Source organism: Scaptodrosophila lebanonensis, unplaced genomic scaffold (genome assembly GCF_003285725.1).
Source record: "Scaptodrosophila lebanonensis strain 11010-0011.00,11010-0021.00 unplaced genomic scaffold, SlebRS2 tig00000053-arrow-pilon, whole genome shotgun sequence".
NCBI classification, from domain to species: domain Eukaryota; kingdom Metazoa; phylum Arthropoda; class Insecta; order Diptera; family Drosophilidae; genus Scaptodrosophila; species Scaptodrosophila lebanonensis.
In genome coordinates, this window is record NW_022060548.1 from 3,685,713 (window position 1) to 3,701,792 (window position 16,080).

The 16,080-nt window shown below is 38.1% G+C and overlaps 3 protein-coding genes across 5 annotated transcripts in view; 1 reads left to right on the forward strand and 2 right to left on the reverse strand.

Annotated features, from left to right (window-relative positions):
* Positions 1–6,494: 6,494 nt before the first annotated feature.
* On the reverse strand, positions 6,495–10,051 carry LOC115624337 (aprataxin-like protein). Of its 3 annotated transcripts, none has more exons than XM_030518986.1 (4): positions 9,919–10,051; positions 7,595–7,805; positions 6,975–7,508; positions 6,495–6,913 (listed from the first exon to the last, which is right to left on the reverse strand). In XM_030518986.1, the coding sequence occupies exons 2-4, from the start codon at positions 7,775–7,777 to the stop codon at positions 6,623–6,625; spliced, it is 1,008 nt and encodes a 335-aa protein (XP_030374846.1). In that variant the 5' UTR covers positions 7,778–7,805; positions 9,919–10,051; the 3' UTR covers positions 6,495–6,622. The 3 variants fall into 3 exon arrangements, with proteins under 3 accessions (XP_030374846.1, XP_030374849.1, XP_030374848.1); XM_030518989.1 differs by lacking the exon at positions 9,919–10,051 and adding an exon at positions 8,156–8,197; XM_030518988.1 differs by lacking the exon at positions 9,919–10,051 and having other exon boundaries at positions 7,595–7,859.
* LOC115624335 (aprataxin-like protein) lies at positions 9,790–12,421 on the reverse strand. Its single transcript, XM_030518984.1, is given in 4 exon segments — positions 9,790–11,245; positions 11,308–11,741; positions 11,853–12,078; positions 12,269–12,421. Coding segments are annotated over 4 exon segments (2,070 nt in total). The 3' UTR covers positions 9,790–9,988.
* A 441-nt stretch (positions 12,422–12,862) lies between these two features.
* The window catches only part of LOC115624352 (chromatin-remodeling ATPase INO80), a 49,675-nt gene continuing 46,457 nt past the window's right edge, over positions 12,863–16,080 (forward strand). The window contains exons 1-4 of the mRNA XM_030519010.1: positions 12,863–13,111; positions 13,175–13,403; positions 13,467–13,660; positions 13,729–15,881. Of these exons, the coding sequence (XP_030374870.1) occupies positions 13,058–13,111; positions 13,175–13,403; positions 13,467–13,660; positions 13,729–15,881 (2,630 nt within the window). The 5' untranslated portion in view covers positions 12,863–13,057. The remainder of the gene's footprint in view (positions 13,112–13,174; positions 13,404–13,466; positions 13,661–13,728; positions 15,882–16,080) is intronic.

Below are 16,080 nucleotides of genomic sequence, written 5' to 3' on the forward strand. Positions count from 1 at the left end.
AATAATGAGTTTTGTATTATTCAAGATATGTGTCTAGTGTCAAAAAAAAACCCCCCAATCAATTATGAAATCAAAAGCGGATTTTATTTACTAACAAAAATATTAATAATATGCATTTGGGGATAAAAAGTAGTAATTTATTTGAATATTAGTACGATTTTTGATTATAATTGACTAAATAATTAAGTTATGTTAAGACTTGTTTAATATTTCTAGGTCTTAGGTGTAAGGTCTAAGTTAAATGACGTCAATGTGATGTTTCTTTTCAGAATTCAACGGAGTTACAAAAATTATAACAACCCAACATTTTTGTATGGAAATTATTATTATATTTTCTCAGGACTACAAATGGCAAACTAATAAATGACGAGAACTCTCAGACTATTTCAATTTTGCACACTTGAAAAAATGGTTCTAAGAGATTGGCAACAATAAAGGGATGGAGTCTGCGGTTGAAACGCATTCTGAGAAGCCCGATGTTTTAAGCAATAAACAGGCCATCGAAGCTATTGAGCATTACTAATAATCGAACTATCGAACGAAAAGGAGAGAAAAGGGGGAAAAAAAGGTAATTTTTGCCAATTCATCGCTGAAATAATGTCATATCGATGTCATGGCTACCAGGGCTGGGCTGCCGCCTTTTTGATTTGGAAAAAATTCTGTAAATATAGAACAAAAGCCGACAAGCATTTTTATTTTTTCTTTATACATACTTCATTAATTTGACAAATTCTTTAACTCGAATATTAGAACCATTGAAAATGTCCACACACCAACGATGCCTGAACCATATGGTTTACTATTTTACGCGCTTTCCAACACTTTTATTTCCTAGTGCACACATAGACAATGCAGAGGGTAGGGTAGCCGGGAAATGCGCAGAACAAACAATTGCAGAGCAAATGGCAGGGCAGTGTTAAATTATTGAAGCACGCCCATGTAATTCAGAGCAAGTGGTATGAGACCCTAGACATATGTATATATATCTTCACACTCATGCACACACACACACACACTTCGAGGCTTCCTCTTGACTTCCATAGCCGTTGTGTTCATTGGGGGGCGTTTAACGAGAATGACGCGCTATGAAAAGTTATTACTATTGGCACTCTTTGTTGTTGTTGTTGTTGTTATTATTATTCTTGTTACTGTTGTTCTTGTGCAGAATGTGCAAATTGCTTAAATCGCACAGTTCATGTTGTTGTCGTTGTTTCTTCCGTCCTTGTTGTTGGTTTTTGTTGCCTTGTCATAATGTGCCTCAAAAAAGGATTATCTGCTATAAAGCCAACCCACAGGCATTGTATTTCCATCTCATATATACATATATATGTACATATATGTATTTTTTCTCTTGCTATTTTTGCAGATGCTTCTGTAAAATCGGCAACAAAAATCATCAGCATATAAATAACATTTTATATGGCAGGCACAGCTCGCCTGTGCATCCAACAATGCCAACTGCAGAGTACGATGGTTCGATGGCACGATGCTGGAGAGGGGGCGGCATAACAATCGAAATTTCCATTTTTGAATATTTAACAGGTGGCAGTGCTCATGAGTTTTCATGTTAAAATGGTATAAAGAATGAGTGAGCATGTGCTGCTGATGGCCATTTAATAAATGCGTTTATGTGATTGTTTGTGGTTGTTTTTTTGGAAAGTAAAAACTAAACACTGCCTTTAAAGTATAATATTAAATGCAGTTTAAATGTAAATAACACTCATTAATTATGTTCACCACAAATGTGAAACTATGTGGTTGGCCTTAATTGAATTTAATTTAATTTAACATGCATGCCAGAAAAAATTAAGTTTTGTGCATGAAAACTTGTTTTAATTTGAATGCAGTTGCATATTTATATTTGTTTAAGTGTTTAAATAAAAACAATTTGAATTTGATCGAGGCACTAAGTAATGTCACCAATATTTTTAAACTATTGTACGATTTCTATAGCATAAGTGTCGGAAAAAATAGACACTGCGTAGCAAAGGTAGCAGGAGTTTAAATAATATGAATTAAATGTTGTTATATAAGGCTAGAGTTTCAAACAATAAGACCGGTGTTTTCATTTCAGTTAGCATTATTTTGAAGAGCCTGATTCGATATAAGTATTAGATTTAGAAAATAAAGCAAAGAAACTTTTATGGCACAAGCAAACTTTCGTTTAATTCGATCAATTTCTGTAACTAATACTAGTTTTGTACATCAAATACTTATGGAGATGGCAATTAAATTTTGCTCAGTATCAACAACATTAATAAATAATTATTGCATCTTAGTTTTGCGAATGAAAGAGGAGAAATTGACGGCACTAATAGCATTTTATTCTCAAATATAATAGCGTAACAAACTTTTTAAGAATTTCTTGTTAGCTAGTACTAAAAAGCGGATTAGTTGCTTGCTATCTTAACTTTTAAAACCATTGCAGCTTACAAAGTCTAACATTTAGCTTCTTTAACGATCGCCTTTTTGGAGCATAAAATTTCCATATATTGTCGATTGTTTGTTTGAAAGGACCCAAGGTGGACTGGAATTACTATTTAATACGCGCTTTTGTTGGATTTTATAAACTGACTTGGTTCTAGGTTAATAGATAATACTGAACCACGACACATCCAATTTCGCTACAATAGTAAAAGGGAGAAGAAATTGTAGAATCGGTAGATCGTTTCTATGTCCGCTACTTACAGGAAATACTGGATCTAGTTGGCCGATTTTAACAAATTATCTGCTGGCAGACTAATTAGAGTTTTATTTTTAAGTTGAGAGTTTTATTTTTAAGCATTCCCATGCAATCCAAAGTTTTCGTTATTCATTTTATAAATAAATTCTTTTTATATCCTTTAATTTCTTACTTCCCTCTTGAGTAAATATCAAACAATAATTCATTTGAATTTTAAAGTAATATTTGTGCGCTGTTACTTACTTTCTAGTTATAATATTAAACTTAATTGCGTTTTAAAAGAACCATTTTAATATCCTAGGTTGCGCAACATAATTTAATTGCGATAATATCAATTTAACCTTTTTTTGCGCCGACATTTGAAACCGTAATTGTAATATGCTGAAATATGGCAACGTTGCAACACCCACACGAACATCCAAATGTTATCAAGACACCCACGTGCTCCGTGACATTTGAAGGTGCGAAAGCTGTGCGATGTTTTTCCACTCGAAAGCTCAGCAACCCCTTTCGAAAGCTTGGGAGCGCTCACCGCTGGGCTCTCTTTCACTCAAAAGCACAGTAAGGCGCGCTTTATGAATGGCCTGTTGCTTGGAACAGATAACAAACAGGTGGCAAGGCTTTGTAGTATGCGCCAAAATGTTTGCTCGGGCGTGGAAGACAGCTTTAATGGGGCTGTTGATGGGCAAATGTGGGGGTGCTCCTCAAACCATAAATGATGGGACTGCTCACATTTTTTGAGTAAGCTTTGATTCGCCCTTTTTTGCTGCTGCCGCTGTTTTGGTTCACTTTTTCTTTTTTTTTTTACCAGACACCTTGACACTGTGACACACAAACACATTTGAGAGCGTCGAGTTTAAATTACAGCAGCAGCAGCAGCAGCAGCAACAACAACAGCCAGAAAAGTAAAGTCAGCGTCAGCCTTGTCTCAGGGTTGTTGCCTTGAATTTTGTTTATTGCGCACACAGCGGGCAATTTGTTGTTGCCGTTGTTGCTGGAGTTGTAATTTTTGTGTACGTGCTCTAAAATGCAAGCAGGGATTAGACGACATGGCTACCTGGTCGTAGCTTATTGTTTACAAGATTCTAGTGAAATAACACACCACCAAGTGGATTAGTTCTCATTTAGTTTATACAGCGCTCGGCTTTGTAAAGTCGCAAAGTTAATGAAAACGCTGAGCGCAAATTTGCCGCTGGCCATTTAACAATAACTTAATGGGCCAGCCGTGGTGGCCTTTTTAAAGGGCTCAGTGGTCTGGCTCATGGAAGCAGGCTGTATTGACAGTTTACATTTTAATTAACTAAAATAATGTAGGCCCGTTTCTACATCAGCATTCGATCAAGCTTTGAGTAACTGAAACTGAAATAATGAGCTATTCGGTTCACAAAGTGTTAAGTCGAACAATAGTGTGATAACAGTGGAATAGCAATGAAATAGTCGTGAAATAATAAAATATTATTAAAGGAATAATGGTGTAAAATTATATTAGCTTAATACTGCAACAATAGAGGCCTAATAGTGGAATGGGCTTAGATCTGCGTATCTAATATTATTGAATCGCTTTTTATCGTATAATTTAAAAAGTTTCAGCGATAAAGATATATTTCGAAACACTATGAAAACTACAATAGATCTTATTACATTATTTTCGGATCAAGCCCCTACAAATATCTTAAAAGTAACAAATTCTCAACAAAGTTCTGTTTCGTTTCTTTCAACGAAACTTACTCTTTATTGCTGAGCTATCTTCCTCAATTCTTCAATTCGTTGCTTCCATTTACTACGGAAATATTTTCAAATCCTTTAAACACTCGAGTTACTTTGTTACTCATTTTATAAACACACGTTTTAAAGTCAACAGATTTTTGTTTAGCATTTTTATATATTTTTATATCCTGTACCCAAAGTGTTAAATGGTATACTAGTTTTATTATATATTTCCATTGTTGCTAATTTATAAAGATTTGCAGTGAAAGATTCTCGCTTGCAGACAATTTCTTCTATGTATTTGCCTCGGTTCCTAATATCTGCACAGCTTTTAAGTTTAAAAGATAGCTTCCCCTCTTAAATTAAAGTAAAGTATTCACAATTTCATTCTCATAAAATGGAATCTTTTCGAATCCTAGTCGCGCCATTGGCTTCGATTTTCATTCATCTTGATGAAGATATTTTTCAAATGTTGTAAATGTTTCTTGAAACTTGAAACTTCACCCTTTATCCTCTTGGCTTATAGCATTTGAAATTTCAACAGTTAATGTTTAATTCAGACTTCCGTCTGCTTCAAAATTGTGTCAAGGGCGTCAGCACTTTAAATAATTTATTTAATTTAAATAATTTGTACGTTTGGGGCCCAGCTACTTATTCGGAAGAGCTCAGCGTTTTCAGTTCATTTTAACCTTAAATGCTAATGGGCTCATAAGCAGCTCTAAATTTAGTTGAAGCCTAGAACTTGACTATGACATTGGCTTTGAAGTTAAGTTACCTCTCACCCAAGGACTCACGCACACATACACACACACACACACACACACACCCACACAACGTAGAGTAATAAGCAGGATTAAATGCGTCCCATGCGAGTTAACAGAGATTGCTGTTGCCTCTGAACTTGTTCGCTGCCGCGTTTAATTAGCCATGTCGGCGGGCTAGCCTGGCCATACATTTAGCCATTTTTATGCCTGCCAATAATTTCAGGGATTTTAAATAGAATCTTGTTGCTTTAATTGAACATTCAAATTGCTGAGAGGTTGCCTTGCTCTTTAACTTTTGTTATCCACATATTTTAAAATATCTAATCTTTGCACATAGCCCGCGGGCTGGCCAATTTACTTGTAAAATTTTTTTTAAAGAAAAATCAACATTTTTTTAAGTACACAAATACTTATTTTGCACATGCAGTTTGTTTAACTTGTTCAAGTTTCTGAACAGAATATTTATTGGTTCCTTTAGGGAACACGCATGTGGACGTTGATTCTGACAGATTTAAGAAACGTGTTGCTGTTTTTAATTAAACAGCTGAACAGTTTTGCCAAACTTTAAATAAACCCATTGGCCTTCGATGTATGTATTTGGCATATATCAAAACTTTGAACGAAACTTACGCTAAATTTATGCCCATTGGCTGGCAAGGTCGTGGCACTGAAGATATTATGTCGAAGTAGCTGACCGGCTATTGACTTTGTTCTGATTTTCATAATGAATATAAAAATTGCTATCAATTCAACTGCCTAGAAAATCACATAAATACTATTGAAAATCTGAATGCAAATGATTTTTATTAGAAATCAACACATATAGTATAACTTCATTTATGTTTAAAACGTATGCTGACAAATTCAAATCAACTTTTTGGAAAACGTTTTAATTAAATTTTTCATCTTTTAAAAAATATTCATGTTCATTCATCGTGCAATTCAGCAGTTCATCTCCAAAATAAATATCTTTTCAACTACATATCGTTAGAATTCTTTAATCTATGTTTTCATGTTCATCATGTTTCTTATAGGAATTAATCTTAAAAAAAACTTCACAGGAATTCCAAAATATCTTGGCAAGTTAAATTTTTCAGTTCAGATTCGCCAGAGAGATTATTTATTCTCCAGTTAATTTCGTAAATAACTTTATGAAACAGTAAATATTCCAAACATCTTGTGTTTAAAATGCAAAATAGTTGTATCAGTACACGATATATAAAAAAAAAGTAACCGGAAATCAGAATTTAGATGCTTAGTTGCAGTCTGCAATAAAAAGGAATCAAGAACGTGGAACCGTTTCGTCTCAATAAGTGAGTGTTCAAATAAACGTATTTCGATTATTCAACATTTCGTTTATGTTTTTGTAGAAAACTATTCAAGCATATAGTACTTACTTATCTATTAATAACTAGGTCAAAGCCTTTTAGCTCTCTATAATGTTCATATATTTGAGAGTTGATTACGGCTAGCTTTCAGCTTGCTTTTCAGATGGCTTTTCCACAGTTTTTGTAGCGGACGGTTCCTTCTGCTGAGCTCCAGCTTTTGGCGATGCAGTCTGTTCTTGCTCCTGCTCTTTCTTTTCATTCTTTGGCTTTGGTTTCCATTTCTTCTGCTTGAATGGTGTATGTTTTTGAGATCCGGGAGCATTGCCATTTGCTTCCTGGGGTTTTGCAGAATAATCCTCCTGCTTAGGCTGTAGTTTCTGAGGCTGATTTTGGAACCCAGACGGACCCCTCTGTTTCCAATATTGCTTGCCCTTAATTACATTAAAAAATCCATTATTTGTCTAAAGTATAGTTAAGGCGAACCACATTTACCTGAGCGGGATGTATCATTGGCCCGGGCTGCTGCCTAGCGGATCGCCAGTTTCGGTGATGGCCAGTTGGGTTATCCAATTGCATTTTCTCCAGCATCTCCAGTGCTTCAGCATATTGCTCGCTAGTCTGAAGATTTCGTTGCTCCCAATGGAAACCAATATGGGGTTTAAATGCAAAAAAATTATCCGCAGAGAAATCGCATCCCTTTTGATTGCATTTAATTGGAGCTGAGAGAGAAAGTTCGTGCTGTTTTTTCGCAGGCATAGGCTCGATAAAGCCTCGACAACACAGCTGGGCGCAAGCATAATCAAAGTTTAAGAAGAGCTCTGTATTAAAGTTATTCCATTGGAGTTTGCCACGCAATAAGGGAGAATAGAAATCATTTGAGATGACGTGCATATTGAGGCGATCCATAAACTGATTCATTTTGAAACCCACTAGAAAATTGCTCAATGGGAACGCGCTGTACTTCGCCACTGCCTGATTTGCCAATTCTTCCATATGATCAAGTAAATCCAAGTGATCCCGTGTTAGCTGCAACAATATAAGTATGTAATACAAATTATTATCTGCACCCAACTCATCATTATCTTCATTAGGAACGTATTGTTGATATCTACCGCAGTTACATTCGCTATATCCTCCTTCGGCAGCACGAGGAAATGGTATTGTGCTTTTGGTTTTACGCTTTTCATCACAGCAGCGCGATCGGTTTCCATAATTATATGTTTACCCTCCAACAAGTCGCGAACCAGCTGGCCTCGTTCGTGTGCCAGATTTTCTTGTTCTCCAGCCTCTGCCATTTTATTTTTCGTCTTCCCGTTTATTTAGCTGGAAATCACAGAGTTTTATTTTAGTTCGGGCAGAACTTCATGCAGGGCTGATTAGGGATGTAAATCGAAAGAAAAACATCGGTGTTGATGTACATTGATGTCTCTTTATAAAAAATCGATGCATGGTCGAGGCATCGCATACAAACATCGATGCACCGATGTTTTAATAAATTAACTTTCCATAGAAAAAAAGGCTATTAGGGAGAAAATCAACACAGATGTTTAAAATAAGAAATGTTTATAATATAAACTTTATATATCAGAAGAGAATGTCATAGCAATTTACTTAATGTTTTTAATCAATTAAGTGCTCGTAATATTGACTTTTAATGAACTTGTATGGCTTACTTAAAAAAAGATTATATACAGTTTTAAAATCAACGACGCGTTTTAGCTACGCTTTTTAATTATATTAACTGTGACATTATATATGAAAAACGAAGATCAAATGTTTTACAATCTAAAATGTATACAAGTATTACAAAATACACATTTTAATGAAAGCATCACCCAAAAAAACATGAATAATGTTCGATGTTTGGACAAACATCGATGGATCGACGATGCATCATTAGCAAAAAACCATCAGAAAACATCGATGCATCGTGGTAAAAAAAACATCGTCGATGCTCGATACATCGATGTTTCTTTACATCCCTACTGCTAATGCATTGAGTGTATCGATAATGCATTGGTCTTAATCGATAATTCTTATCGAATATATTTATAGAGTAATGTTTGTAACGCATTCATGAACGTTTTTTCTAGCTTCGGCCTAATACATATTATTACAAATTAGAACTAATTCACACTAATTCGCCTTAGTAATAATGCAGGCTGGGGATGTAAGAAAAACATCGATGAATTGACCATCGAAATGTTTTTAACACGGTGCAAATTTTTTTTTCTTGCGATACATCGTCGATCCTTCGATGTTTGTCTACAAATCGAACATTGTTCATGTTTTGTTGGGCGGCCACATTTATTTGTGCAGTTCAGCGGAGAAGGTATATTTGTATTTCAATTTTTTTTATGTTTTCATTAATATGTGTTTTTTTTGTTATTCATTTTAGATTGTTAATAATTTGATCTTCATTTGTATATAATGTCACACTTAAACAAACTTTTAAAACTGTATATAAGTTTATTTTTAAGGAAATCAGACAAGTTCATTAAAAGTCACGATTACGATTACTTTATTAGTAAACAACATTAAAATACAATGACAGCCTCTTTTGATTTCTAAAAATTTTTGATTTAAAACATCTCTATTGATTTTCTTCCCGTTATGACTCTCTTTTTACATAAAAATTTATTTTTTTTAAACATAGATTTTTTTAAAAACACATCGATGTTTTCCCTTTGATTTACATCCTTAATGTATGCTGCATTTCCCTCTAATTACAACTTTGGAAACGAGCTTTAAAAGCTTTTCTGTGTCACTTTTCTCTGAGAGCTTTAATCTGTTAGATTCGAGAGAGTTAGATTAACTGAGCGAGTATATGAGGCGACTTTTTGATCTGTAGAAATGTTTACAGTAACTTGAGCGCGCCAAAAATGATTACTCAGCGATTTTGTAGCTGAGCTGCATGTAAACATCTGTTTCTACAAGCGAATACGTTAACTATAAAAAATATTTTAAAAACGCAGAAAAAGAAAATTGTACATATTTTTTTTGGTCTTATAGTCTCCGAGATATGGGCGATTATACTAATGGAAAATCGGGAAAACCCCCATAGGGGGGAAGTGGGAAATCAAAAAAATAAAACAAACTCGTATAGCGTACACACATAAGGCATCTTTGTGCAAAATTTGGTGTCTCTAGCACTTATAGTCTCTGAGATCCAGGTGTTCATAGGGACAGACAGACAGACAGGGGATCGATTCGTCTCGTCAAGAATATATATACTTTGTGGGGTCTGCCACGCCTCCTTCTGTCTGTTAAATTTTTCAGCTCCCGCAAACCTAATATACATTTCATGTACAGAGTATAAATATTAAATATTTGTAATTTTAAAATATTTAAATTGGTCAATATAAGAACCGTACACTAACCTAAAAAATTTTTTTAGGAAAATATTACAAACGTAGACAAATTCTTTTGTTAGTACCTCTATAACAACAATAGTTCATCAAAGTGTAAATTTCAATTTATAATCATTCGAAAAGTGTTTTGGAATTTCACTTCTTGGTATTGAAATTCATGGAAGATGGTCCATGGGTTGAACTTTGACCCTGATGATTACCATCGGATGGAGAGTTTTCTTGTTTGTTACCATGGGATGATGGGGATCCTTTAGCTTGATTTTTTTTATATGGTTGCTTCGGTTGCCACTGTTTCTTTATAAAGGGTTTTCCGTTTTGACTTCCGGCCGTATTTTGATGTGCCTGCTGCTGCTGTTCTTGCTGATTATTAAATTGTCTTTGATTCGGTCCGGGCGGACCTTTCTTATATTGATTCGGGGGCTTCCAGTTTGCTCCGCCCTTAAAAGCATTCGGATTTCCATTGGGTGCAGTTGAATCAGAGCCTTTCAGAGCCATATATTGCCGAAAGGGTCGGAAACCGGTAGGCGGATTTCCAATAGGTGTCGCCGCATTTATTTGAGCTGAGTGTTGTGGAAATGGATTGAACTCGGAATTCAAATGATATTCATATTGTGGGGTCTGTTTAAACGGATTGAAATGCGTAGGTACATGTGGTTGATTGGGCTCGAACTGTTTTCCATTTGGCATATGGTGATGAATCTTCTGAAATTGCTGCTGTTTTGGAACCGCACCTTGCATTTGAAAGTTCTTGCTAGAACCAGATTGCTGACGAAAAGATGCCTGATTTTGCTGTTCATTCTGCCCAGCATTTTGATTGATTTTGATTTTTTGATTGCAATTTTTTGGCTTTGTAGTGATTTGATCATTTGGCATAATGGCGTTGGATTTATCTATTTCACTCACTAGATCTTCCGCTTTCAGTGTCGTTGTAGTTGGTGCGTCATTCAACTTGACTTCATCCATCATCTTCAACACTTTATTAATGTGCAATTTGTTCTGTCGTTGCTGCCAGTGATATCCCAAATGGCCTTTTAACTGCACCAAAGTGTCTGAAGTGAAATCACATTGATTGCATTTCAATGGCAAGGCCTCCCACAGCTGCTCCACTTTATCGTGGGGCAAGGGTTCGATAGACCCTTTGACCCTCAACATAGCGTAGGCAGCACGATAGCTTAGAAACAAATCCGTATTGAAGATGTTCCAATGGCGAACACGACGCAACGACAGTGAAAAGAAATCATTTGAGATGACATGCATGTTTAGACGACACATAAATGGTTCCATTTTAAAGCCTATAAGGAAGTGGCTCGATTGTATCTCATCCTGCCTTTCAATCACTTTATTCGCCATTTCCATCATGTGATCAAGCAAATCCAAATGATCGCGTGTCAGCTTAAAAATAAACAAGACAATAACATATACATATTTGCTTCAAATTTGTGTAATATATTTACCTCTGTTACGTCTTTAATCTGCTCTTTCGTTAGCACCAAAAAATGATACATTGCCTTCGGGTATTTATCTTTTAAGACTACGGTACGATCGCTTTCGAGAATTATATTTTCTTTTTGTTTCATTTCGCGTGTCAATTTCTCACGTCTATATTCATATTTCTGTATAGCCCCCATTTCGAGATGGGTTACAAGTATTTACAGCGACAGGAAACAAAAAAAACTTTACAAACTTAATAAAATGTTCAGTGCTGTAAAACGACCAATACAGTTTTAGAGTGACTGAGAGTGCTCCAATAGATGATTCTTTAGAATTGGTATATTTTTCGCTAGAAACGCACACTGATTGCATTTCAAAGGGGTCGCTAGTAGTTCATCAATTAAACTTTTCGGCAGACTGTGTATAGAGCCGTTAGCAGACAGTTGAGCGTAGAGGGCTGGGAAACATTTAATTGATAATTCATAAGATTCTTTTTTAAAAAACAAACAGTTGTTTTCTTAGAAAATGCAGGGCGTGGTGCTGAGCACGTTTTTCAAACGAAACTTACCATCGTACGATAAAAAGAAGTCTGTATTGAAACTATTCCAATGCTTTTTGGTTTTCAAACCATCCAATACAAAGTCCTTTGAAATGACGTGTAAATGCAAACGTTGCATACTCGGCTGTGCATGAAATCCAATTTTAAAATTATCGAATTGTTCACCGCGTACCTCGATAATATTGCAAGCGAGCAAATGCAATTCCTCCAGCAGCGGAAGATGCGCTTTCGTTAACTTAATGCAATAAAGAAAAGCTATTAGTGATGAGAAAAACTGTGAATTATGCGCTGCTACTATAAAGTGCATTGCCGGCTAACTGCGGCTACTACGCAGTGACTTTTAGCAACTCATCACAGGTAGTGATTTTGGCGCATCTCTAATTGGTTATTTGTTTCAGACTAATGTGCAACATGTTGCAACTTACTTGGAATATGCTTGCAATGTCTTCCTTTGGCAGCACCAAATAATGATGGCGCGCCTTTGCATATTTGTCGGCAATAACAACAGCTTTGTCTGTTGATATAATTAAATTTTGAGCATCCAAAATAGTTTTTATTAAGCCGGTTTGCCAAGCCATTGCCACAGCTGTTATGGGTCGGTTAAGAGTGCTGGAAAGCGTTGACCAAATTAATTTAATATTGCCAGATGGGCGCGTAAGCACAATGATGCGCGCGCGCGTTCATGCACTATAAATAACATTTGTTTGAAATCTAACTTCAGAATGCAATTTTTATTAAACGAAAAACATTTAATGATGAAAAACATTGGATGTAAAAACAATTGAGTATTAGTAAATGCATTAATTCATATATTAAGGCTGAAAAGGGAATTCAGTTTAAATGATTTTCAGCACTGTAGAGCCAAAATGCAGCTCTGTCCAAACGTCAAACACGAAGCATTCGGCAAAAACAGCTGACTCGCGCGGAAAAATGTATGAAGAGAATTTATATTGTTTGCCATCCAAATGTGGGTGCGCAGCGTGGTACAAAGCAGAGGTGCAAAACATTGAAAGCAGGGCGAAGCAAGAAGAAAAAAATTGTACGCATCGTATGCGAAAATTGTGCTATTACGTGATAGAAATTTTCGAATTGCGATTCGAAGTGCAATTTGCAGCGCCACAGAGTAACGGAAATTTGCATCGGGGAAGCGTGCAGGCCAATTAGACGCTATCGTGAAAGTTTTAGGTAATCGGCAAAGTCCAGAGAGTCTCAAAATGCATGCCAACAATGTAAAATCACGTCAAATGGCCGCCCCATTGCACATTCAGGTAACTTTAGCACACTAGCTAACACATATTAATTATTTAATATGTCAACGAATTTCCAAACAGCGTCTGGAGGCAGCGCTAAATATGCGTCCGTTCATGGCCATGGCACGAGAAGTGCTGAAGCAGCCACTGAGCAGCGCCGAGGAGGAGGAGGAACCGGAACGAATACCCACGGAGGCCGGCGGTGTTCCCGAGGATGCCGCTACTGGCGACACAGACAACTCCTCCACAGTGGGCGTTGTAAAAGTTAAGAACAAAAAACGACGCCGTCAACTGCTGGGCACTAAAGAGGGTGAGTGTGCAATTTAATATGAATTTGCAATTCATAAAACCATCTTAATGGTTGATTTCGCAGAACGGCAGAGCGTCAAGACGCAGCTTTATAACTTCAATGATTTGACCAGTGATCGGGAATGGCTTTATGATTTGCTCTTAAGTGACACAGACAGCGAAACGGATTTGAGCGACGAGGATGCGTATGTGCAGCAGCTGCTGCGGGAACACATGCGGGACCAGCGGCAGCGCAAGAATTACTACAAAAAAGCAACGGTAAGTAAATGTCTGTAACAACCCGAGGACTGCTTTTACCGATTTACGTATCTTGTGACATTGCTCAGAATGCGCAATATGCGTACTATTCTGGCGGATTGCTGTCAAATCATGATATTTTCGCTGAACGCCAGCAAGCTACGGCGGGCGTCCGTAAACGGAGACGTCGCACCAAGCAAGAAATATTGTTGGCACGCCTGGCAGAGGCGCAGGCGGGCCCCAAGCCGCCCAAGCAGCGACGAAGGGGGCGCAAAAAGCGCACTTTGCTCGATTCACCGGAATCGGGAGAAGTGCCACCCTCAGAGCTTGGCAAATATACGTTTGGGGATACACTGCCCGGCAATGATGAGGACGACGAGTTCGGTGACATTGATGGCGAGGTTGATTATAATCGTGAACTTGCCGACTATCCCGAAGAGGAGGAGGAGGTCGAAGAGGAGGTGGATGTGGTGGGCGGCCCCGATGGTCAGGTGACGCGTGTGCGTCGCAAGCGAAAGAATCCGGCGGCCTTGGCTGCTCGCCGACGTCGCATTTGGCAAATCATGTCGAAGAAGGAGTCAGGTCGATTGCAGCGTATCAAGAGCACAAATCACAAAGAGATGCTGGCTAATTGCAAGCGTGTGGCTGGCATGTGCGCCAAGGTGGTGCGTCAACGCGCCATCAACTCACAGCGCACTATGAAGGAGACAGTATGGCGGGCAAAGCGACTGACACGTGAAATGCTGACCTATTGGAAGCGCTACGAGCGTGTGGAACGTGATCAACGTAGAAAGCAGGAACGCGAAGCAGAGGAGCAACGCAAACAGGATGTGGAGCTCATCGAGGTGAAGCGACAGCAGCGAAAACTCAACTTCCTTATCACTCAGACCGAGCTCTATGCTCATTTTATGTCTAAGAAATTGGGTCAAGGCACGGAGGCGGATCAATTACGCATTCTAAATCAGTTGGATGAGGAGCAGAATCCTCGCTTGGCTGCCTACGATGACTACGATGCGGACGAGATGAAACAGTTGGCGCAGGCTAATGCCCAAGCTGCTCTGCAAATGGATTTGGATAAGGCGAAAGCTTTCGATGTACCTGTAAAACGGGAAGAGATTATAAAAGAGGAGCCACAAGTCAAGGATTTACCACAACCGAAGCTCTTTAAAGGCACACTCAAAGGATATCAGATTAAGGGCATGACTTGGCTAGCCAATATCTATGATCAGGGAATTAGCGGCATATTGGCCGATGAAATGGGTCTGGGCAAGACAGTCCAATCGATTGCCTTCCTCTGTCACATCGCCGAGCACTATGGCGTCTGGGGACCCTTTCTAATCATCTCACCCGCCTCCACACTGCACAATTGGCAACAGGAAATGGCGCGTTTTGTGCCCGACTTCAATGTGGTACCCTATTGGGGTTCGCCGAATGAGCGCAAAATATTGCGTCAATTCTGGGAGCAAAAACATCTGCATACACGCGAGGCCAGTTTCCATGTGGTTATCACTTCATATCAACTAATTGTCTCGGACTACAAGTACTTCAACCGCATCAAATGGCAATATATGGTGTTGGATGAGGCGCAGGCCATTAAAAGTGCCGCCTCACAGCGCTGGAAACTCCTGCTGGGCTTCAATTGTCGCAATCGCCTTCTGCTAAGCGGCACTCCCATACAAAATAGCATGGCAGAGTTGTGGGCTCTGCTCCATTTCATAATGCCCACGCTCTTCGATTCGCATGACGAGTTCAATGAGTGGTTCTCCAAGGATATTGAATCGCATGCCGAGAACAAGACTGGCATTGACGAACTGCAAATTTCTCGCCTGCATATGATACTGAAACCCTTCATGTTGCGTCGCATCAAGAAAGATGTGGAGAACGAGCTGTCTGACAAAATTGAGATCATGGTCTACTGTCCACTCACAATACGCCAGAAACTGCTGTATATGGCATTGAAGCAGAAGATACGCATCGAGGATCTGCTGCAGTTGGCCAGCAATGGAGGCGGTGGCACCTCAGCCGCTGATGGATCACATGTCGATCGCAATTTCACCTCAAATCTGATGAATTTGGTTATGCAGTTTCGCAAGGTTTGTAACCATCCGGAGCTGTTCGAGAGACGGGATGCCAAAAGTCCATTTAGCATGCGTTGTGCAGAGTATGTTTTACCCCGTCTGGTCTTCAATGATGGCCTGCTTCAGCATGCGTTGCCTAGCAAGCGACATTTGCTATACAATCGGTGAGTGGTCGAAAATATATAAATCCATGGAAATAATATGTCCTCTAAGGAACTAAATCCTTTATAAAGTCTAAAGTCTTCCTTTAAGAATTGAATGCTAATTTTTAACATTTTCTAGGAAACTTGAATTAGTTTGGTTATGAAAATGGTCTAAGCGTACGAGCTTTACACATAAAGCTAGTTTTTTGGTAAATGGGAA